The sequence below is a fragment of the Cyprinodon variegatus genome, unplaced genomic scaffold, assembly GCF_000732505.1.
Source record: "Cyprinodon variegatus isolate N-32 unplaced genomic scaffold, C_variegatus-1.0 Scaffold638, whole genome shotgun sequence".
Taxonomy (NCBI): Eukaryota; Metazoa; Chordata; class Actinopteri; order Cyprinodontiformes; family Cyprinodontidae; genus Cyprinodon; species Cyprinodon variegatus.
Genome location: NW_015151091.1, coordinates 216709 through 241526, shown reverse-complemented (window position 1 = coordinate 241526; position 24818 = coordinate 216709). Strand labels below are relative to the sequence as shown.

The window sequence follows — 24818 nt, the reverse complement described above, 5'->3', positions numbered from 1 at the left end:
ACTAGACTACTGGGGTGATCTATACCAAATTCTCAGAGGACTATTTCTGCCACATTGTTAAAGCTATATGAGATGACCGACAGAGGCAACACAGAAGGCAACACATGGTTTAACCCAGCACTAGTAGGGTGTATCCAATCAGGTGGCTGGGAAGTAACAATGGAGCACACGTTAGAATTTATCTGGCTTTTATTTGATTAACACAGAGATTGTATATTACACAAAAAGGCTCGAAAGTTTACATACACCACCAGCGAATATTCAGCTCAATTACCCCTTGCAAGCAGGACCTGAACTACACTAACAAGCTTCTGGTAAAATTCTGACCGGATACTTTACCAATCTTTCTGGCAGAGTGGATAGCAGAGTTCATTTAAATTGGGCTGTTTCCTCTCAGACTCACTTTTTAACTACAGTCTATATATATATATATATATAGAAAATGTAGCTTTGGCAAGGCCTTTTCACAATCTTAGTCAAGCCATCCCAAAGTCCTTTCTGATGTGTCCTAGCCTGGGATCATTGTGTTGTTAGAGCAATCATGTGTCGTAGTAATCTAGCTGTTTATGTGAGTTGAAAAAATAGATGAGGAAGACCCTCAGCATGATGCTGCCACCACCAAACTTTGTAGATAGTGGTAATCATGAGCTCAAACTTTGTTGGTTGGCCACTGAGAACAATTTTAAATGAACTCTACTAGTAATGCTAAACAGACTGGTCAGCCACCCAACCAGGAGATTGTGGATGGCTACAAATCAATATATTGCTTTTAGAATGAAATTAATTTGTATGAACCATTATCATTTGACCCAGGAAAAGAAAGGGTCCAAATGAGTCACTATAGGTCCTAATGATCTAATTGTTAAGACATTTTTAATTGATTGTGGACTAACCAATACAAAGTGTTGACTTTGTTGATGACAAATTAAATTACAGTAACGGGCATTTAGTTTCAAATAGCTGTTTATTTAGTCGCCCCATTTCAGGCATGTCTTTTGAGATTTTAAAGGACCTTTAAAAAAATTATGATCCACACAAAGTCCAAAATGTATAGACTTATATTCTGTTCAGGTTAAGGGGTGGGGTGTCACAAGTCAAAAACAACGAACAAACTGACTTCTATAAAATTGTCAAGATGCCCCTTTTGCTCTCTCTGTTTGAAAAAAACTCACCTGTTCCATAAACATGAAACCAACTCGGCAGTCACATGTTTACATGGCAGAACGACGATTAAATACAACCACTTGGAATCAGGGATTACACCCAGTAAATTTGGAATGTCATCAAACATTTCAGTAGGTAATTAAAAACAAAAATAAACAAAAAAGAACAAAACCAGCTTACAGGCAAGAAGTACAAAAGCTTCCAGAAACCTAAGACATTAGTTGCAAGCATTCAGAAGGCCGTGTTAATATCATGCAGCACTTTAGACAGACAGAGGAGTTTGGCGGAAGGGGACAGAGCAAGGCCAAAGGAGTCTGTAAACAGGTGGGAGTTTTAAGGGTCCAGAGAGTTCAGAGGTCATGATATCTGCATCATGGCTGAACAATCACAGCACTTAACGCCACTCCGAAATACCAAGGCAAGTAGGTGGCGGTACATTATATTGAATCCCATCATAACGAGAGACTCAATAAGCCAAAAGACACATATTCAACATACACTGATGCATAAACAACAAAAGGTTCAGTACTCCTGGTGTATCAAATAATGCGAAAGATTTTGGCATCAGCTGGTATTCTGTAAACTGTGAAAGTGATTCACCATTGATTGTGATGTTTTTGTTCTGGCTGTAAACATGGTTATTGGTTCTGCAGTGCTTCCACTCAATAGGACTGAGACGACGAACACCAAAAGTAATCAGGCACAGGTTCAGCACGCACTATGTTTTACAGACCTTCACAATAGAAAATCAACACTGCTCAAAACCAACACAAAGGAGTGTGTGTGTGTGTTTTCCAAGCTACAGAGATGCACTGGGCTTTTGACCTGCTTCAGCATTCACTCTGAGCCGCCATCTTCAGCTGGAATGTTCGTTCTCTCACACAGAAAAGCCGAACAGGGTTTTAGCTTAACGGGTCCATATGACAAAGCTGACGGACAAAACTTTCATTCTTTATGCTTTATGAGGTGGATGTGGACCTCGCTTGCTTTGTAGCATCTACTCCTGTGGTGTAGATGGAGGATTATCATCCTTTGACTCCTTTTTTTCCTCTGTTTTCTCCTCACTAGTCTTCTCCCCCTCAGCTTCCACAGCTGCAGCCGGTTTCTCTGCTTTTACCTCCTGTTTTTCTGCAGCTTCCTTCACATCTTGCTCTTCTATTTTCTCACTTTCCCCTGCCTGTTTGACTTGTTCTTCCTTCTTCTCCTCTTTCGGCTCTTCATCCTCCGTCTTGGAATCCAGAGGCTGCTTCACATCATTTTCCTCCATCAGGACATTCTGCTGTTTCAGCTGGACCTCTCCATCCTGCTGCTGGAGAGGTGTTTCCTCCTCTACCTTCACCTCATCCACTTGTTTAGCAGCATCCGTCTGCTCAACGCCATCGCATTCGTCCTCCGTCTTACTGGACTTGGAGAGAATTTCGTGCAGCTCGGGATTCATGAAGTAAGGTCTCTCAGAAGACCCGTCGTTCCTTTCCAAGTCCTCGCCTTTTTCCCAGTATTTTTGGGTATGCATTGGTTTAAAATGGGTTAATGGAAAAATGTGGGAAAACGTAAAAGCAGAAGGAATGTATGAAAATGAAATTAATGGGAGACAAAGAGGAGAAAAGTGAGAAACACCGAAGCAAGGAGGCAAAATAAGCAGCTTATCGAATAGAGCTGAGGATTTTTGAAAAATGACTCACAGAAACACAGGAACAGAGTGTCCACACACATGGCGTAGACACTGAAGAAGCCATGGGCAATCAGGTATGAGCCCACTACTACCGTCTGTGAAAAGAAGGGAGATCATGAGTTTTTTTTAGAAAACTGTCACAAAATTCTGCAATAACTCTCTCTTAAAGGTATAGTGGAGGATTTCCGCAAATTTTTTAAAAGACCCGCCCTCTCCACTTTAAAAAAAATGCACATTTGCAACCCTGTACCCGTACAAAGAGGGAACGCCTATTAAATGCGTGCAGAGCACTAGCCCATTTCTCCATGTGAACGCTCTGTTTAAAGTTGCTGTTTGCATCGCTCATACATATTTACTTTCCAAAAGAAGATTAGCAAGTTTTCCACTATGTCAGACTCACCATTGGTATGTGAAAATAGGGACGAGCATGTAGGACGGCCTTACCTAAACATATCGCCAGAATGATTGACAATTAGGAGGACCACTTTGATGATCCACCAGGAAAAAGAACATCCTCCACTATATCTTTAAGTAAAGCACTCTTTAGACTAATTGACTCTTCTGGTTAAGAGTTTTTAAGAGTAAAAAAATTATGACTTAAATACATCTTCTGCCTCCATTTATCTGTTTACTGCAGTGTGTTAAATTCATGTTAATGTGCATTTAAAGACATTTCATGTCCCCATGCAGTACCTCCGTTGACCCCCTAGGGGTCACGGACCCCCTGTTGAAGACCTCCGCTTTAAATAAATAAATAAATCTGTCATATCAGTGGTCTGATATCAAACTGATTTTAGTGAACGCACCCGAGTCCTAAGATCAAACATATTTAATAACTAAATATCAAATAAGTAGTTTTTTTTAATCCATCAATTGCATCAAAACTAAAAAGGATTTCTTTAGCATGAACTTTTATGCATTTATTTTGTTTTAATAAAAATCAGATATAGGTTAGAGTAATGTATTCTAATGCGTGAATGGGGGTATTTCTATCATCCTTTTACTGAACCTAGGGACTTGTTTGTAACAGTTAAGTTGCTCAAAATGTTTAACTCATTGTTCTAATTGTATATATGGGTAGGTTTAAGCTGAAAAGCCATTCTCTTCTATTCATTTTCTGAAATCTGTTTTCATTCAATAATGACATCAGTTTTCTTTTATCCAATTTTCAACAGCAGGTATGTGACGTTTTTACCTAAAGTTAATAAGAAGTTATATTGAGTATAAATAAGTGAAAGAAATACTTTGATACTATGGGAATTATTAGGCATTTTTAGGCATTTCTGACTTCTGGTATATTTAAAAACAACTTTTTCATCAAATACAAGATAAAGCTGTCATTTTCTTACATCTCTTATATGACTTCTTAAGTCAAAATGCTAAATCATTTACCCTTAAGCTTTTCTAACCTCTCTGCTGAAGCTAAAGCTGTTCTTACCAGTATAGGCACCCAGTAGTAGTTGAGTGTTGGAGCAGCGTCCTCCACAGCTTTGATCCTTCCAGAGAAGAAGAAGAAAGAGAAAATCCCTACACAGAGATAAAAAGCAGAAATTGTTCACTTCAACTGTGGATCTCTCCAGAGTGTTTCCATCTATTAATAAAAACCTCCCTTACCCACAATGCCAACAATAAGGAGCTTCCCAAGAAACAGCAGGAAGTCGGTCACTTTATCTAAAACAGCCACCCTGTGTTAAAGTGGACACAGTTTTGAGTTTGACAGCTGAATCCTGCTGCACACTTACATTCAGTACGAGTTTATTTTGAATGAAAAACAAACCTGATGATGTTTCTCATGAGGAGGAAGAAGGCGTCTCGAGCTGAGGTACAGAAATTTTTCCCATAGATTGCAATCTGGAGAAAAAAAGATCCCCAAAACAATAAGAAGTGAGCTTCTAGGAAAGGAAAGAGATCAGTCAGCTGTGTTCCAGTTTCAGCTGCTCACCATGATGTAGGCATTCCGGTTCAGGAACTTGATACATTTCTCCAGACACCAGAAGCAGCACTTCATGCAGCTCAGCAGAAATTTGGCAAACTTATTCTGAGCACCTGGGAGGCATAAGGGGAGAGGTTACAAAACATCAAGATGAAGGAACATGTTTATCAGGAAAAACTTTTAGTTATTGTTAGAGTGGAAAAAGCTAATGTAGGTAGGTGTAAATAGATCATGTAGGGATCCACACACATGTGGGTTTAATTTATATTGACAGATTATTACCTAAATGTGCAAAATACATATTACTATTTCTCTTTTTAGGTAGTGGGAAAAAATCTGGGCAGAGATGATGATTGAGGATGAAAATACTTTAGCTCTTTAGCTTTACATGATCTAACTTATAACCTTGGCATTAAAACACTACTACTAATAATAATACAGTATTAACTGTATTAATAATAATACAGTACCATTTGCATTTGCCAGTTGTCTTCGGATGTGGTCAATGATATAAGGATTTTAAACGTTAAGCTAACAGAAGTAGGTGACATGCTAATGGTTAAATAAGAATTATGAGTTATATAAAATCTAAACTACACAATCTTTACATATTCATGACTGTATAACACAGTGTACTTATTAACCCTTTTCATCATGTTTGCAGCCGTTGGTGGATAACCAGTTTTAAATGACCTGTTCTTATATAGACCTTTTTCAAGTCAGAGGACTTGACCAAAGTGCTTTACGCTATATTCAGTTATTCACCCATTCATTCACACACTGATGATGTCTGTTTTATGGCAGTATAATTCATGCTATAATCACTATTTGAATAATGTGTTTTCCAACCTTTTAATTTGTGATCCAGATACTCTAGGATGACTCTGATGACTTGGACTAAAGACAGGATCAGGGATCCAAAAGCCAGGGAGCCTGTGTGGTATCTACACAGAGGGAGGCCAAATATAACAGTTAGTCACCATTTTCCATGTCACATGGCCTCAGGCACGACTGCTGACTGAACATATGCCTAATTTATACAGGATAATCTTTGTTTTTTTTCTAAACAATGTCACCGTTATTTCTATAATAATGACAACATTCTTTTTTTTTTTAGATTTCCAACTAGGATGATTCAAATAAACATATTTTTAAACAAACCTGAGAGCCCGTCCCAGGGAAGAGAAGATGGGATAAGCAGGAATGTCATCTGGCTTCTTGAAGGCCCAGTAATAGGAAGCAAAAGCCCCTGACAGCGTCACCTGGCCCAGTGCCGTCACAAAGTTTGCACACCAGAAGAAGAGGAAGACGTTATAGAACTGAAACAGGATGAGGTATCTGTGGTACAGCGTCTCACCACCATAAAAAGCAAACAGGCACTCTGCATCAGGGCACTGGACGGAAACATTGGATGTGTTGAATGTCTGGGGGAGGAGAAGCAGAAGAGGCAGATCAATGCAGAGATTGTTTTTCTATTAAAAGGCCACCTGTTCATCGTATCGCCACACTGCTGTGCTTTTAAAAAAGGAATCGGATTGTAATACAAGATTTTGGGTCACCTTGGGGTCGCAGGTGTCTCGAGAGAATGGGCACTCCGAGTTGTTGAACACTTTGTAAATCTGTTCATTCGACGTAGACAGGAATCTGGACGGAAGCGTCAAGGTGATAAAGTGACATTTAAAAGATCATGTTACATCAGCCGCAGACGGAACAACTGGATGGGCTTGGTGGAAGCTTAACGAAAGGATACACAGCAGTGACGGCCCAGTAAGCAATCACCACAGCCAGGAGGGCGAAGGTCAGCAGCGGGTAGAACATCGCTGACATGACATGGCCAACAGCTCTGACAAGAGAGACGCTCGGTTATTCTGAAGAATGCCTTTTATAGACACACCTCTTCATAGAACTCATTATATAAACCTTTTAGTGTAATAAAACCAGTATTTTGTCTGCAAAAAATCTGATTTGATCCAGTCCTTTTATACAATCTGCTCTAAATGAAGAGTCAGAACTGACCTGCTGGCTTCCTTGATGAGAGCAATAGCGATCATGATTCTTTTCCTGAGAAAGATGAGCAGCAGGATGATGATGAATTCCACAATTGCCAGGATGATCACTGAAAATTGCAATTAAAGCAGATTAAAATTGTGAATGAGCAGCTCACTAAAAAAAATATAAACTTTGAAAATATCTTACTGAAGGCCAGCCAGGTCTGTCTGATCTGCAGGTAGACAGAGAAGTCTGTCTGCAGGCCGAGGTCCTGGATGCTGACGTCTGCGCCTGGTTCTCCCTTTAGACTGGCATACTCCATGTAGCAGTGGAAGATCCCTGAGCACGGTCGAGCTTGTTAGTTTCATTAATCTTCTTTAAAGACAACTTTTGATTTTGTTCTGAGACTTTATGGGTTTTACCGTATCCAATGACGATAATGACCAAAACAATCATAACCCAGACCATGACGGCGGCCAGGAAGCGCAGCAGGACAATGAAAATCAAGCTGACAACCATGGCGATCACCAGACCACTGCAGAGCGAGGACAAATTCATGAATAATAGAATTAACTGGAGTTTAATCAACCAATCAGAAGTCTGTCTTTACCTCTCAGATATCATATAAAGATTATTAAGACAAATCCCACTGAAATAATCATCTGAATCTGGTTTAGGTTAAATATGATCTAAATGACTTCAGAAAGAGGTTGATGTCTCAATGCTTAACTTTGTACATTAAGAGTACAGATATGCTGACTTACAGTAATATCCAGTGCCAGGACTGGGTGTAGTCTTCAAAGATTCTCATGGCCACCTGACGAGCCTCCAAAACAACATTCGACTTCCTTTCAAGACAAAAATAAACAAGACATAAATCTATAAATTCATCTTTGAGGCTCTAGATGGTGTCATAATCCCTTATCAGGCAAATAAACCACTTTAATATTACGTTATTTGTTCAGTTTTATATCGCTTCTACTTAAATTCAATTTATATGAATCTAGAGCCATATTTTTTCTATTTGTTGTGCTCAGTGACCTGCAGCATCCCTCCTTTGACATGGGAGCTAGCTCGGAGCTCATCTGCCTGGCTGTGTGTTTCCTGGACGGGGCGGCCTGTGGAGCTGGTTAACAGTTGCCTTTTGTATCTCTGCTTCTTTCTCAATGTCTGTTTCTGTCTCCTTGAACCCCAGTCAGCCTCGGCAGATGGCCGCTCACATACTGAGCCTTCTTCTGCTGGAGGTTTCTTCCTGTTAAAAGGCATTTTTTTCTTCTCTACTGTCGCTACAAGCATGCTTGGTGTGAGGGATTGCCTTTGAATTAATGAGTCGATGCAATCTGCTAGTTTTCCTTAGATAGAAAACTTTGAATCAGTCTGACTGTATGATCTGGTAAACTGTCTCTGTAAAGTGTCTGGAGATAATGTGTTGGGAATTGGCCCTATATAAATAAACTGAATTAAAATGAACAAGGAAGCTAATATTTAAATACATGAACAATAAAAAAGTTTGGTCATTGATTGACTTGAAGAACAAAGGGAGAAGCTTGTAAGCCTGAGAACACTTTCTTATTGGGTGGTTTCCTCATGTGGGTTTTATACAGCAGGAGTGGTGGACTTCACTAAACGTCTTATTGACTCGTATTACGCATTAAGATTTTAACATTAAAATGAAATAATTCCACATGTCATCAATGTTTGTTGTAAGTGTCTCCCTAGAGAAAGGTTGACTCACTTTGATGCCTCCAGCACATCTGTTGCATTGACTCTGTTATTGTCGTCGTCGTAGAATGCTGTCTCGTTTCCCACCACCACCACCCCCCCTTTCAGCTTTCCCAGGGCCGGCAGGCAGCGCCGTGTGACTGTGGAGGAAGGACTTTAATCACTTCTTCAACTCTTGGCAGAAAACACTCATTAATAGAGGCAGGGGCGCAGGAAGTAAAAGCTTGCCACTTACAAGCTTTACTGGGCAGCAGCATGGCAGGACACAGGCTGTCCCTCAGGATCTCAGGGGGACTCTGAATCATGCAAAAAAAATGGGCATTAGTTAAAGGTTCTCTGATACTCCATGTTTAACTGTATACATCTGAACTACTTAGATGTAAGTAACCTGTTTATTTGAATATTTACCAGCTTGGTGAAGTTGGTTCCCTCCTTGCAGTATTGAGTGTAGTATTCATGGTCTTCCTTTTTGCCTAATTTCGCTTTCACCAAAGTCATGTACCTGTCAGGACACTTTTCCACACATAACTGGGAGCAAACAACACACAAACAGGAGGTAGTCATGAAACACCCACTATGCCTTATAAGAACAGTAGTAACAGGGAACAGATGTAGCAAGACTTCCTGACCTGCGTGGTGGGGCACTGGAACTCCAGCAGCACCAGAGGACTGGCACATTTCAGGATGTTGAAGTAAAACAGGAGAGGTTTCTTCCTGCAGGGCAACAGTAATAATCACATACATCTGGTCAGGACATTTGATCAAGAATTCACTGCTAACCAAAGAGAGCACTGCATATTTGATCAAAAGTCAGGTTTATCTCAAAATACCACTTCTTATCCACTGGGATTTTTTTCTTTTTTTTTTCTCTCCTTAACTACAAGGGCAGCGCCTTTGATAGCAGCAACGCTTCGGGTGCTGTGCTTCACCATTTATTATGTCTATATTTTGTCCTTTCTTGAACCAAAAACCTAACCTTGGCTCTACTGGAGTAGTGCTTCAGGATGGGAGACAAATAAAGACTTTCTTTTCTGATCTTTCTTTGAAACACTCAAGGAAGAAAGTTCAATCCATAATGAGTACCAGACTGGGACAAGAGAGCATCCATCAGATAAGCAGGATGCTATGCAACCTTTGGAGGAGCAGCAGAGATTTAAAGCTCATCTGTCTCCAGGTTAACTGCCAGTGATGCATTCAATCAATGTTGATAATAATAATCGTCAACTAATTCAATAATAGATTAATCGTTAACTGGAGGATAGAGACTCCAAAACATGCCTTTAGGTGACAGAGCAACCCAAAATTGTAAAAAAAAAAAAAAAAGTGTTAACTTTTTGCACTAAAGATAAAAAATCTTTATTGTCTGTCAATATGCTCTATCCAGAACTCCTCTAATAGAAAAGCTTTATTTTCACTTGGCTTAATTTGGCAAAAAGTATTCTTTGAGGAACCTTTTGCTATCCAATTATTAATCGATTCATCAAAAAAAAAAAAAAAATCGACAGATAATTCAATTTGCATACTAATCATTAGTTGCAGGCCTAAAAATGTAAATCCCCCCCAAACACAGAAACATAATTGTAAAACATAGTGTTGGCAGCATCATGCTGTGGAAATTGTGGTTTCCATCTGGCACAGGGGAGCTGCTAAGGGCTGATAGTCAGATGAATGTAGGTAAATACTGTACAGGGCAATCTTGGAAGAAAAGCTGCTAGAGGCTAATAGAGACAGGAGGTGGGGTCAGAAAATTACATTCCAACAGGACACCAGCCTGCAGGAAATTACTTAAAGTATCCTCCTTTGTTGGAATGGCCCCGTCAAAATACAAATCTAAATCCATTCAATGATCTGTAGCAAGATTTAGAATCTGCTATTTAAAAAGTCTTTTAAAAGTCTTTAAAGACTCTTCACAATGATAAATAGGAAAAGCATGTCGTTCTCTAGATGTGCTGCAGCTGGTAGAGACGTACTTCAAAGATTTGCGGCTTCCTCAAAAAGGTGATTCTACAAAGTAATGACTCAGACAAGATGAATACAAATGTATGCCACAAAAAAGCAAAGCAAATATGATACATTTATCATTTACTCCACTTTGTTTTGGTCAAATATAAAACCTCAGCGAAACACACTACAGGTTAGCGTTCTGTCATGATGTAATGAATACTTTTTTGAGACTACATATCTGGAAGTTATTTAAAATCATCCGCAAGCTTTGATGTGATTAGGTGACTTACTCCAGCGGGGTCCCGGCCTGCCCACAGAACTGTCCTCTGCTGTCTGTGGGATAAATTACTTTTCTGGGGTCACCCTGAGACCAGGCTGCAGAGAAAATCAACACTTTAGTTTCCAATTGTACCTATATTTACAAGCTTTAAGAATAAAACAAGTGATCTTCAGATAAGATCAATAAATAAATGACCTATTATTATTTAAAAAAATTAAACAGCCCGACTGCTCTCAAAGAATTCAGAAGGGTAAAAATCAGTTCAGCACTGCCAATCAGAAGCACTGATCATCTAATGATCAGTAAGTGGAACCACCTTGTTAAAAGCAGTGTAATGGTAGGATCACAAGGCTTTTCCATGTATTCCTACCATCTATGATCTAAAAATAGGTCAAAATTTCTCAAGAAAGTGTATTTCTTCTTAATTTGAATATGTATATAAGATCTACCAATGTAGTGAGTAATCTTACCCTTAACATAATATAATCAGATGTTTTGCACTTGAAGTAAGAGCCTGCAACTGTTTTTTCTTATTTTAAAATTTTATATTGTTTTATTCCATTGGCAGTGTCTCACTTACCTGCTCAATTCAAGAATAGTGCACTTATGTTGAGAAAGATTGAATGGCAGTGTTAAGGTAAGGACTGTTACCTGAGATGGATCTAAAAAGCACAGAAGAGCTGACTAAATGTCCTCTGCAGTCACAGATAAGGTCAGTCAAAGTTCTAGTGTCTGCACCCTGAGCTTTACAATCACTTCTAGATTTTAACTTCCCTTTTACCATAGAGTGATCTTATCCAGTGAAAAACAGAGGACTTTGAGTTTATGTTTATGTCTACAGCCTTGGCCAAAATTTTTTACAGGTTTTTAATAAATTCAGTAACAGAAGAAGATTCTTACCGAGAATACCGACAGCAAAGTAACCAAACAGGGCGAGAATGAAGAGAATACAGCAGAGGATGTCTGTGCAACCCCTGAGGGAAACAACAACAACAACAACAACAACATAGTATTCCTTTTTTGTTCTTTAAAGAGACAAAAACAAAGAATGAACAGACCTGTTCTGGATCGGCCCTTTGAAATTCGGATCGAACTTCCTGGACTCCCCTAAAATGAAAATATAAAGGAAAAAAACATTAAATGTGACGAGAAAGCTTCACATTCAGCAGAGCACAGGGGAACTAAAACCTGTTGTTGTTTTAGGCATCCTCTCTATCTGACCACATGGCGACCTGTGAAACACTTTACACCGAATAAGAATCCACATGAAAGCTGAACATGACTCGTTAGTGGTCGACCATTTCAGCTGTCTGTTGAATGAAATTAAGTGGTAAAAGTTCAAAGAAAACTAATAAGTTTAAACAAAAAAACTCACTTTTTATACTCAGAATGTTATGGTGAAGTAATACTTTCCACAATAATGAATAAATAGCTCATTCAAAGATATTATGGTAACTCTCCAACTAACAGAGACAAAATAAGAAAAATAAATTCAGGGAATCGCATTGTTACATTTAAAAAAAGGTATTTTTAAATTAAAGAATAGAATAGAATAGAAAATCCCTTTATTGTCCCACCATGGGGAACTTGTGGTGTTACAGCAGCAGCAGAAAGGTTATAGTAGAAGTGGTCACATAATGTGGACCTTAGAAAGTGTAGGAAAATAACAGAATAAGTGACAGAGTTAAGAAAATAAACAAATACAATACTATACTGTACATTGTTTTTATAATATAAATACTGTGTATCTGAAGAATAAATAATCAATATACAGCTATGGACATTTTTACAGTAATGGACATGTGAAAATAGCAGCAACACCAGAGATGTGCAAAATGACAACAGCGTGTTATTTAACCGACTACGACAGAAACTGTGCAAAAATCTGCATCAATGTAAGAATTTATTGAGGTTCTTGGGAACAGTGGTGGTTATAAAGTCTTACAGCTGCTGGGAGGAAGGATCTGTGATAACGCTCCCTGGTGCATTTAAGGTGCAGCAGTCTGTCACTAAAGGAGCTTTCCAGTTCAGTACCAGCTTCATGCATGGGGAGAGAGATATTATCCAACAGAGAAGTTATTTTAGTTAAGGTCCTTTTGTTTCCCACCTCCTGCACTGAAATTATGGCAGAAAATAAGTATTTGGTCATTTGTAAAACAACAATACAATAAAGCCCAGAAACAATATTTCTGGGCTTTACAGACATGTAAGAAGCTGTTCTGTCCTCTACTTGGAAGCGTATTAATATGAAATTTAATTTTGATATTTCTCTGAAAATAATATGATGAATAAAGTGACAAATTAAGCATTTAATCTTTCAGCAATGGCCCACCATCCCGGTTCTGTATTTATAGTGATGTAACAGTATGTCCCTTTATTTTTCGATAACAGATTTTAAACTCATCATAGCTTTCTATCAATAAATTACTGTGCACATCTACACCCTGCCATAGTTTCTCAATGCACTCCATGATCGGCTGCATGGTCTGCTTATGTGAACCGCAACATGAGGCATTTACTTAATCATATTTAGTTACTTTTACACAATTGTTTCATGTTAGCTGGGTAGGACATAAACAATTGTGTTAAAGTCACTAAATATGATTAAGTAAATGCCAAAAATCGGTTGCATAATTTTTTTCAGTGTATTTGAACCTGTCTTGAAGTAGTGACATGAAGCAAGTGAGGCGTCTTTTCTTTGAAACCCGGTAATCGCAGCTTGATATGTTTTCCTACACTGAGTCATAATAGAGCGTCTAAATCTGACTTTTCTGAGCTGCTCTGATAACATTTTCAGGAAATGTTCGACCTCTGTTATAACTAACAAAGGCAATGCCACTCTGTTTTAAGTTCAAACTTTGTTATCGACCAAATGTTTATTTCCCCCCATAATTTACAAACAAATTATTTAGAAAATCCTGCAATGTGATGTATTTGATTTATTTTTCTTATTTGAAATGTCTCTATGATGAAAATGACAGACCTCTCCTCTTTCTAAGCATGAAACTCTCACAATAAGTAGTTGACTGAATACTTTTTTTTTGCCCCAGAGTATAGAAGCTTTTTTTTAACATCTTTTTGAGACAGTTCTGGTAGGAGGTTTCCATGCATTTTGTCTTGGTAATCAATGTTTTGCAGCTCTTTGTTTTATTCTAAACTGTTTTCATGATGCAAAGTTGATGCAAAGTTTAAATTTAATTGACTTTTCTGAGTGTCATTTTTTTCTGATGCTCAATGGGTATAAAATATCACTTTTCTCAAATTTATAGTACATAAAACTGTGATTATTATCAGAAAAACCAACTCCTTCCTGATCAGTCTGCTTTCTCTCCTCAGACCAACTATAAAGTTCGACTCACTTCCTGCAGTTCTCTGTTTCCAGCTTCTTGTTGCTTTTTGTAAATAAAACATTAAAGCTCACTGGTTCTCCGTGTGATTCTGCACGTGGGTAAAAAAAAACTACAAACCAACATGACAGCGTTGGAGATGGGTTTAATATCACTGTGGCATCACCCAGAACTACGGCTATGAATAGCTCTGTCGCTCTGGGTTTTAAAAAGGCTGTCTGCCACTAACCTCCATTAAAAGTCATAACAAGTTAGTTGTGATGGATTTGTATAATATGTTTTTTACATGATTTATAGACTTCATAGACTTCATACTGAATATTCAATGTGATATGCCTTTTTTTTTTTACCATAAATTACAGTAATCTACTGATGCTATGAAACAGCAAGTGTGTGTCAAAATGATGAAGTCTTAAGCCCCTCTGAAAATGAGAACATCATCGTTGTTCAATGCTGACTTCACAGCAACGTATATCTACCAACAGCCTATCAGCTATCCAGTGAATAAATAGAGATCAGTGTTGTCATCACTTGTCTCACTGCTGTTAATCTACTTCATGGTCACAGGTCAACCCCCCCACCATCACCACCACCATCACTAAAAGTTCCCTAGGGCATTGGGTAAGGTGGTCATAAGGTGCATTCTGAAATAAAGGTGTTGACAGATGTAACGCTCTGGAAAGGGGATGAGTTGAAAAACGTACCTTTTCATAATGGCCTGTTTAGTCTCTTTCTTTTGACATGATTTATCTTTACAGATGAAAAATTACCAGTTCATGTGAGAAGCTTCAAACTTCTAAGCTTCTTTCTTTGTCCTTTGAATATAAAATCTGAGTGGTAGTAATCCAACCTACCAAAGAACATCTAGTATATTTAATGAATTTATATATTTGAGCCATCATTTTATCTTTTTCAAAAAGCTTATTTCTAGTCTCTAGCGGCCTTTATTTTTGTTATTTTTAAAAGGCAGACAGGAAATGCAATGACCAAAACAAACCTACCACTCTGATGTATTTGGATATAAAGAACTATAATCAGTATTCCCCCAAACGCCCCGTTTTTTCTCCAACCACTATTGTTCAGACAATAAGTAAAGCCAAAGAAACATTTGTAATGAACACCCTGGGTAGCTGTACACAAAATATACAACACCTTTGAAGTGGACTAACACAGAAAGCACAGAGTACACACTTCTATAAATTATCTCTTTGTGGTTAAGAACATCTTTTAAAATCAGATGTTTCCAGGCCTGGCGATATAACACCTACATCTTTAATTTAATTCAGTTTATTTATATAGCACCAATTCACAACACATGTCACCTCAAGGCACTTTACAGTTCACTAGATCATACAGTCAAATTGATTCAAAGTTTTCTATCTAAGTAAAACCAGTTGATTACATCGACTCATTTACTCGAATGCAATCCCTTACACTAAGCAGGCTTGTAGCGACAGTGGAGAGGAAAAACTCCCTTTTAACAGGAAGCAACCTCCAGCAGAACCAGGCTCAGTGTGAGCGACCGTCTACTGAGGCCGACTGGGGTTCAAGGAGACAGAAGCAGAGACAAAAAAAAGAAGCTGCAAAAGGCGGCCCCATCCAGGAAACACACAGCCAGGAAGACGAGCTCCCAGTGTATGCTTACCCTTCTGCTCTGTTTTACTTTTGCTCTTTTGCTGCAACCAACAAATTGACAATGACAAATATAAGGAGCTGAGTGAGCTGACCCCATCATCTCCCAAAATGTCCACTGCATCAACCCCAAGCTCCCTCGATAGAGAAAACACAAAAGCTATTCATTAAATCCTACCACCTGGCTGCACTCTACCAAGAGGTTCTTGCAAAAGTGATACCACCAAGAAGCCCACAGCAGCCACACAATCCTCCCCCACCAAAGCCAACACCTGTCAAAGCTATTGAAGTATAGATAATAAACGGGCCAAAGATAGTTTGAAGCATTATAACAACAGATGATTAGGAGCGCAGAGGAAATTTCACTGCCATCACTGCTGAAGGATATAAATAAAATATGTAACTGTGATAATGTTGCAGAATAAGAACCCACAGTTTACTGCAGTTCACCCACAACTTTGTGCAAAGTGTTCACACATCTTCAAATATAAATAAAATGCCCACAGAGAACGGTTAGAGACTAACTGGTTGATCATATCACTTTAATCATGACTATAAATGCATGGCACTTAAATTATTCTAATTAAATAAATGTTGCAACCAGAATATCCTAAATGAAACATTTATATTATGCTGAGCGTGTAGTGTAATTGTACATATTGTGCATATCTGATTACAATATTTATTGATATTACCACTGCATGATCATTTTTGAGATCAAGAAACCCTGGTTAGAAACATGATTTTGGACAAAAAAAACAACAAACTTTTGTATTAATTGGAATAAAATCTGCTACCTCTATAAAGTAAGCTATTGCTCTAGATGTTGGCTGCATTGGAAACAAAAATCACTGTATTGCTTCTCTAGATGTGCTATCATTGTAGTCCTTAAAAATAAAATGAGAATCCACAGAAAACAGGATTTGGCCACACAAACCTTAAAGAAATGAGTGATCTATTAAAAAACAATCAAGGTTGTAGAGCTGCAAGCTCTAAATTCATCACAACTTGTGCAGGTTTACAGTGGTGCATTTAATATATGCTGCACATAAAGCACATACGAGTTAAAAAGAGTCAGGCCTGCTTTTGACAAAGACCTCCTCAGAACAAAAGGATTCTTCTGCCTGACCGTCATTCCTCACAACCCACAAAATGGCTCCCCAGTGACGGTGGATGGCTCCCCGTGGGCATCACCAGCCGCCATGGAAACACTTCAGACGAGGCAGAGGGAAGAAACTTCAGCTGAGCCCACGCTGACCTCAGATCACAGTGCAGCCGTCATTTTCAGAAAAACGTGAACCAGAACCAGCCCAGAAACGACACCCTTCAGCCCCACTAACAGGAAACCAGCTCGACAGAGAAACTGACAAACCAGTAAGATTTTCTGCTGTCCCTTTGACATGTTAAACATTTTCGTCCCATTATTGTAAGAATCGAACAATAACCCAGCAACATTTAAACTACAAGTTACTGTTACATGTGTAATATAAGCAGCAGGAGGCAAAGTAAACTATCCAACATAGAACGGCCTTAGAACCACAAAAAAAGTGCTTCTACACCAGAACAGAGAGCGACACAGGATGCCAAAAAGTTTCCTGCCCATATGCTGCAGACGCAGCTCAGATATTTCACTACTCAAAGGCAAAATGTGACCACAGAAAAAAAATATATAAAAACTGACTGAAACTAAAAGCCTAATTTCTAATAATTCTCGGTTCTCTTAATAGAACCTCAAATGTTATTGAAACGAGTCCAGAAGAGAAACCGTACCTGCTCTCTCATACATGGTCATTCTGTTGTGGTTTATCTCCCAGTTTGTCTTACAGAGAGTCGATCGACCCTCCTCAGCAACGATGTTTTTTTAGCAGCAGCTTGTTGTTGTCTCCTTCCTTTACCGGCTCTGTGTCCTCAGACCTTTTCACTTCCTTCTTTTACTGCTCTGACTTTACCAATTGTTTGACTGCTTCCCTCAAGTCTCTCACTTTGAAGCTTTGAAGGCAATTTGCAACAGAAGTTGCCTGACATTGGTGTTTTGAAGATAGGACAGATTGTTAGTTTTTATCTTTTTGTTTTACTGAATCATCAAGACAGGTTTGCTGACATAGGAGGAGAAGTACTCGTTATGTAAACATCCTCTCCCACCATAACTTACTCCAAATGAAACAATTTAAAGAAAAGCAGCTTTAGATGAAGCGCCCTCTTCTTGGTGTCTCCTCAGCTTACTGTTCTCCGTTTAATTAGTGTCCTTCAGCAGTATTCAATCCTTTCATAGCAGACTTTAAGGCTCCATTAAAAATTTTTTAAACTTTTTTTCTGCATTTCTGAGGCAGTAATTTTGTTTCTAAAGCATTATTGTTACACAGAAAACAGCACATCTGAGATAAGGCCATCCTACACATTCACTGGTGCACATGACCGCCTCCACCATCGTGTGACTGGAAAACAAAACAATAACTATTGATTTCATCTGTCACATGGTTTTGGAAAGGCAGATCTACATAAGCTTTTATTAATCTGATTTCTGATTATAACAGTAAATTCAGAAGAAAAAGTATTTTCTGCGCTGCTGGATTATTTACTCCATGGATCATTTTTCAAAAGGAAAAGTAGAAAAATCTACATCAAAATGATTTTTCATCACAACAACAAATGCAAGTTGGAACATTTTCAAAATAGAAGCTCATATAATGTGGACATATGGAGCTTTAGTTTTGGGGCTCAAGATTGTGATTTTAGTAGTAATGCAACAAAACAAAATCTATGCTATGACTGTTGTTTGGGATGTTGCCTGCATGCAAATAAAGAAATTCACCAACTTCAACGTACAAAACAGATGTAATAATAATAATTATATACAGCTTACATTATACCGGATCAAAAATAGATGTGTAAAAATCTGCAACATAATCAAGAAGTTTGTTCCTGATAGGAAATAAGCAACTTATTTCTCAAAAGATAATATAATAGTGTGGAAAAACTATCATCTTTGAATTTAAAAACAACTATTATTCTGTTTTTATCAAGATTTAAATAAATATTTTAATTTACAAAAATATTCCCAATGATCAAATCTTTACATTTTTGTTTAGCTGTAGATTTGCACCGTTAGAATTTGGAGAAATTACTTTTAGATTCCAAGTCTTTGAAGTTGGAGGGCTTTCAAGCCATTTTCCTAATCTTTAGCTCCTGCCTTTAATATCAGATCAATGTCTGATTTCTAACATGGCCGCTCCCGAACCTTACGTACATTCAGTTAGAAAAACAATGCTTGTAAAATTAGAACAGAATTTAAAATCTAAATGAATTATTGTAAGGGACATTTTAAGGTCATTTATGGCAATCAATTGAGCCTAAAAATCACAGACATTTCTTTAAATACCATTAAAAGTTTAACAACCTAACTATAAGGAAAGCTTCACTGGTTTAAGTGGTTAGAATGACTTTTATCAGCCAGGTAATGCTGATTACTGTTGATTAGAAAAAAATATTCTGTCAGGACACACAAAGGCTTTCTACTTGTGTACTCAAATCAAACACTGCTATTCAATTCTGAAATGTGGGTTAAAAAAAATTAAATATGCGTAACGTGTTATGAAATGCTAATTAGGCACGTGTTCATGAGTTTGGTTGTTTAGGTAAACATCATCTAGTTAATAAAAAGGATCTATTCATCATTAGACCAACCAGATGCCCTTGATTTACCAGCAGCAAATTCAAATGCAAATGAAGCATGTGGACAGACATAGTGGATTTCAGTTATGGATGGTTTTCAGTATGTTTATCTTCTTCCTTGTCATTTTAAAGCATCTGCATACAATGTTTTGTGTGGAAATATAAAAGGCTAAAAAAGGTTCAGTTATATTTCACTGCAATAACTTCTGTTGCTTTTTGTCCTCGGCATACCACTTGCTCGGATGAAAAAGAAAATTAAAATTAAATATAAAAAAATAAATAAAGAATAAAAAGAAACAATGCCAAAAAAACTGTACAGTCATTAACAAAAGCAGACTCAAAAAGACTATGTAAGACATGGACTATACTTTAAATAGCAAAAGATTGGTCCTCTCTGAACTGCATCCCAAAATAACAAATAAAAAGCTGTTGTTTTTTTTTTTAGGGGATTCTGCAGCTAGTGCCCTGATAGCGAAGCAGCAAAACTGTCAATGTGAAATCTGCAATACAAAACGTAAAAATTGACAAAAAAGTGTTTCTGTTCGAGATGTAGATAAGTAATAAGAGATTTAACTGATTATTGTTATTATAAAAAAAAAAACAATAAGGCTGATCCGTTTTTAGTAGTTATTAATAAATGAATCATGAAGCAACAACTCAGGCCAGAGGATGGTAAATAAAAAGATTAAATGTTACATAATTATTTAAACCTGCTTGGAGAGCCAGTTCAAAGTTATAACTGCAATACTGTAAAACTGTTATTATTAGCCAAAATAATAACTGCGGAAAGAGTAAACAGTGGAATAGCAAATCTATGCAGGACTGGGAGGAAAGGATAAAAGCAGCAGTTTGTTTTAGTTACTGCCACCGGTTGGACTGAAGGTGTTGTGCAGTTTTTCCTTCAGGCTGATCTAAATGAATGTCCGGGTCCTTTAAGGGACGGCTGCATGGTTTAAACAGGTTTTAGGATTTGAATTGCTGCGACTTTAAGTAAAAAATATGGGGCTCCATAAAAGACATTTCATCCCAGCGCTGCGTGTCCCGAGCCCATAACATCATCAGTGACCCCTCACAGCCCTACCATGGACTGTTCTCCCTGCTGCCCTCTGGGAAGAGGATTTGCAGCATTCACTGCAGGACCAGCAGGTTCTGGAACAGCGTTTCCCCCCCTGCCATAAGACTGTTGAACTNGTACACATCATATTTGTACTGCATGGTGAATCTTCAAAATAGAACTCACTCAATGTTTCTACTGCATTTTGCACCATGTCTATTTATTTTCCACATCAAGGACCTTTTGCAGCATGTCTCCCCTACACTGTTTACAATCTGATCACTGCTGCGCTTTCTAAGTAGAAATTTCATTTGTATTTTCATTTTCACTGCTAAGCTGCTGCTCATTCACTGTTAGAAAGCTGTTGAAAATGATATTTTGTTTTGTATACACTGTGTATGCAAAATGACAATAAAGTTTGTCAAATCATTAGCAAGTAAAATATTTTTATTAAGGCTATCATATGTGACTTATACTGACCCAACATTGTCATTCATTGCCATAATATCCTTAATTTGGCAGGTTGAATCAACTTTATTATTTGTAAAAGAATCAAAATTTGAATGTTTTAAAAGTAAATAAAAAATAGAACAGCATTTTTGACTTCTTTGCTTTAAAAGAAAGAATATAAATAGAAACGTTTCATCAAAAATAAGGTGCAGTTACCACCTGCTGTAACTAAGCCTTTGTTTTTTCATAGTCTTAAACATATTTATTGCCTTTTACAGTAGGCATGAAATCTCTCCCTCTGTAAGCTGATAGGAATTAGGATCGAAGGCTACCTTTCAATCATCCTTTCATATGAAGAGCTTAATGAATTTGAAAGCCAAGCTCTTAGAGCTGAAGATGAGGCAGCTCTTTTACACAGGAAGATAGATCTCTGATTGTGCTGGAAACCACACAAACAGATTTCAAACCTGGTGTTCTGCCAAATAACTACAAGCTGAGATGGGCTCATAGATGTTTCAAAATAAACACAGCAGTAGTTTTACTGATTTTAATTTAGTGCATGCAGATGATTTGTTCGTTCTTGAAAGCAGCCTATTATCTTTAGGCACAACGTCAATCTTTGTGCAGGTTTATGCGACTAACGCTGGCATTTAGCTGTGGTCAGTATTGGAAAGAATCTTGAAATAATTCATAAGGGGTGTGAATGTTAGGGTTGGAGTAATCCCACTGTATGTGTGTGTGTTATTGTTACAGGCTGTGATGATGTCATGGCTGATGTGTGCCCATAATGGGCTCTGAGGGGTTATCAGATGAACCTTTTCCTGCCCGCCTTAATGGATTCTCGGCTACTGTGCGTTCGTGAATAGGAGGGAGGGGATACATTTCCATTTTGATGATCTTATTCTTTACAGATTTTCCTTTTTTTTATACTATTTTCAATCATTCAGGATAGTTCCCTACATAGATTTGTACAAGAATTACAGATTCTCCAGAAAGTCTCCTCGAAACAGAAAAAATGCTCCAGTTAACAATTTATGCTTCCAACTTATGAATGACTGGATCAATTTAAAAAGAACAGGTTGTCTCATTTATCTGAAACATCCAAATCGCCAGCGCAGAAGCATTTAGGAAAATGTCTCAATATTCTCAGTAAAAGGAATCCACGCAGTGTGGTCGTGTCAATATGGAGACATTGGCAGACCTAATATTGACTGGAAGTCTCCTGACTTGCGTCTGCTGTGTGTGTCGAGCAGACAAGGCTGAACATAGTCCAGATAGTGCAGGCTGCAGCCTGTCTTCAAACATGAGCACCAACTTAGAAACAGGGGATTATGTTGCAGCCCACGGGTTAAAATACATGGTTAAAAAAGAACTAAGTCAAATCTTTAGGGTGTAAAAATTGTAGTATGTCTAATTTTCCAGTTTAAAAAGTTCCACTCAGCCTCATCTAAAGAATCAGTTACTAAAATGAACTTTTAAAAATGTGTGCAATAATTTAGGAGTGCCTGTTTCCTATTTTAAATATGTTTTTGTAGGTACAGATAGAGTTAAGATTATCTCATGAGTAAAAATATCATAAAATACCATATAAGAAACTGTCTCTGGATTTCTTTCTTTAAAATACCAAAAACAATCATTACCACTGCTGATAAAGTAGTGCAACATCTTTATACACTGATGCAATATTATACAGGCTGAAATATAAAGAAAACAAGCACTAAATGTAGTAATAACTTTCTGCTGATGATTGCAGAAAGTGTTTAAACTGTAGGAATGTTGTGGGTTTTTGATGCCATTATCCAGCCCTGTGTCTATTGGTGAGTTAAAGTCTTTTCACCATTTTCAGCCATAATAAAGCAAAAAATGAATTAATACTAAAACAAAGTATAGTTCCTCAAATATTCACATCTCTGTGTGGAATTTAGCAGAAAGACAGCAGTGGGGTTGTGTTCCCAGTGAAACGGGATTGTGGCTTTCCATGACTATCATCTGATGTTGTAACTCTTGACTTGGGGTTTTTGCAGCAAGAAGGCTGGGTATTAAAATCTTATGACTCAGACTGTATGAGCAAGAAACCAGCTCCGACACAAGAAGACCAGGACGGGTCTCCGTGGGCAGAAGCTTTGGAAAATAAATAAGAAATAAAGCAGTGAGTCATACAATTGTCTGGTAGAGGGTGGGTTTCTCAAAACATGGGAAAATAATCATTCTATTTTTTTTAAGCACACTTCTCTTGGGGTTATTTGTTGTTTGTTTTTTGTGGGAAATGTGGGAATCTGAGAAAGAAAGGAACATATGCTAATCCATAGTATGGATGTAATGGATGTGGGTGTGTGTGTGTGTGTGTGTGTGTGTAGTACACACACACACACATCTATATTTTTCAAGCTCAGGAGATATTTATATATTAATAATAATATATTAATTCACACTTTCAAATTCAATTTAATGATTATTAACAGCCCAGTGAAGCAAGAGAATAATTAACAAAAGGTGGAGTTTAATGTTTATCTAGTATGTTGTGAAGATTGGGACCAAATAATAAATAAACAACCTTTTTACAGCATTAAGTGTTATTCTTCAATGATAACTTCATATATAAAAACATATTTTAGTGTCTAATGGTGCAAAGGGTGTCTCCCGATCAGCTACACACCCAGATCCACACCATCAATCCACTGCAGTCATTGTTTCCGTTTTCTTGGAGGCAATGAAAGCTGTCATATATCAACCGTTGCTGTTCTTACCGTATTTAGATTCTGGGTTTTTCTCCTCCAGCTCCATTCTGGTGCTCGGTCCGTCTACTCGCAGATGATCTGATCTCAGACAGCACAGTTACCATGGAAATGTGCTGGAAAGAAAAAACATAAAGGATTGATCGTCTGCCGCTGCTACAGGGAGAGAGGGAGAGGCCATCCCAAAACACCACGGATTCCCGTCACATTCCACAAATAACGGAAAGCAGACACAGCCAATCAGAAAGCGGTGTTTGGTAACTGACAGCTTGTCCAGCCAATCGGAGTGTCGCTGAGCGAGGAAACTCCACCTTTGGTTCTTTCTGCTGTGGAATGTTAAATATAAAACCATTTATGTGTTTAGCTTTAGTAATACTGAATTACAAAATGTTTCATGTTAAATATCATTGATTAAAGTATTTATCTAACACGTTGTATGAAACTATTTTTTTTTTCGTCAATTTCCTTTAAATTCAAAGCTCCACTCCGCAATGAAGTTACCAAATTATTTTAAGTTTTTTTCTTCTTTTTTTCACATAAGTAAATCAATTAAATACGGAAGAGGGCCACTGAAATAAATAACAAACAAACTGATTTTTAAATTTTACCTTAGTATAATATGAAAAACAAGTCAGAATTCTGACCTTAATCTCAGAATTCTGACTTTAATCTCAGAATTCTGACATTAATCTCAGAATTCTGACATTAATCTCACAATTCTGACATTAATCTCACAATTCTGAACGTAATCTCACAATTCTGACATTAATCTCACAATTCTGACCTTAATCTCACAATTCTGACTTTAATCTCAGAATTCTGACCTTAATCTCACAATTCTGACTTTAATCTCAGAATTCCGACATTAATCTCAGAATTCTGACTTTAACCTCAGAATTCCGACATTAATCTCAGAATTCTGACATTAACCTCAGAATTCTGACTGAATTCTGTCAGCTATCAAACATTGTTAGCATCAAGCCATAGCCATGTCTGTTTTAAAGACTAAACTAGCTCTATTGTTTTACAGTTTTTTCTGAATGCTTAAGCGCTAATCGTGATTCTTGTAGCACAATTTCTAAAACTATTACAGTTTTTTTCTGAATGCTTAAGCGCTAATCGTGATTCTTGTAGCACAATTTCTAAAACTATTAATACGTATAGCAAAACCACTCACTGAGTTTGCAAAACTAAAAGCACAAACACTGCATTGCACTCAGTTTG

General features: G+C 37.6%; 1 protein-coding gene across 3 annotated transcripts in view; it reads right to left on the bottom strand.

The window, feature by feature from the left end:
• Positions 1–23810, bottom strand: part of LOC107096627 (choline transporter-like protein 2) — a 26033-nt gene extending 2223 nt beyond the window's left edge. Inside the window, exons 1-22 of one of the 3 annotated variants that reach the window (XM_015393362.1) lie at positions 17454–17594; positions 11763–11811; positions 11605–11678; positions 10715–10799; positions 9110–9194; positions 8889–9008; positions 8716–8776; positions 8494–8620; positions 7523–7606; positions 7181–7293; positions 6966–7097; positions 6786–6885; positions 6520–6612; positions 6329–6413; positions 5931–6193; positions 5619–5713; positions 4779–4882; positions 4614–4687; positions 4451–4521; positions 4275–4363; positions 2847–2931; positions 16–2649 (exon numbers count right to left, since the gene is read on the bottom strand). In XM_015393362.1, the coding sequence (XP_015248848.1) occupies positions 2162–2649; positions 2847–2931; positions 4275–4363; positions 4451–4521; positions 4614–4687; positions 4779–4882; positions 5619–5713; positions 5931–6193; positions 6329–6413; positions 6520–6612; positions 6786–6885; positions 6966–7097; positions 7181–7293; positions 7523–7606; positions 8494–8620; positions 8716–8776; positions 8889–9008; positions 9110–9194; positions 10715–10799; positions 11605–11678; positions 11763–11811; positions 17454–17475 (2499 nt within the window). In that variant the 5' untranslated portion in view covers positions 17476–17594 and the 3' untranslated portion in view covers positions 16–2161. Of the gene's footprint in view, positions 1–15; positions 2650–2846; positions 2932–4274; positions 4364–4450; positions 4522–4613; positions 4688–4778; positions 4883–5618; positions 5714–5930; positions 6194–6328; positions 6414–6519; positions 6613–6785; positions 6886–6965; positions 7098–7180; positions 7294–7522; positions 7607–8493; positions 8621–8715; positions 8777–8888; positions 9009–9109; positions 9195–10714; positions 10800–11604; positions 11679–11762; positions 11812–17453; positions 17595–23606 lie in introns of those variants that run through there. The other 2 variants (XM_015393360.1, XM_015393363.1) reach the window with 2 other exon arrangements.
• Positions 23811–24818: the final 1008 nt, after the last annotated feature.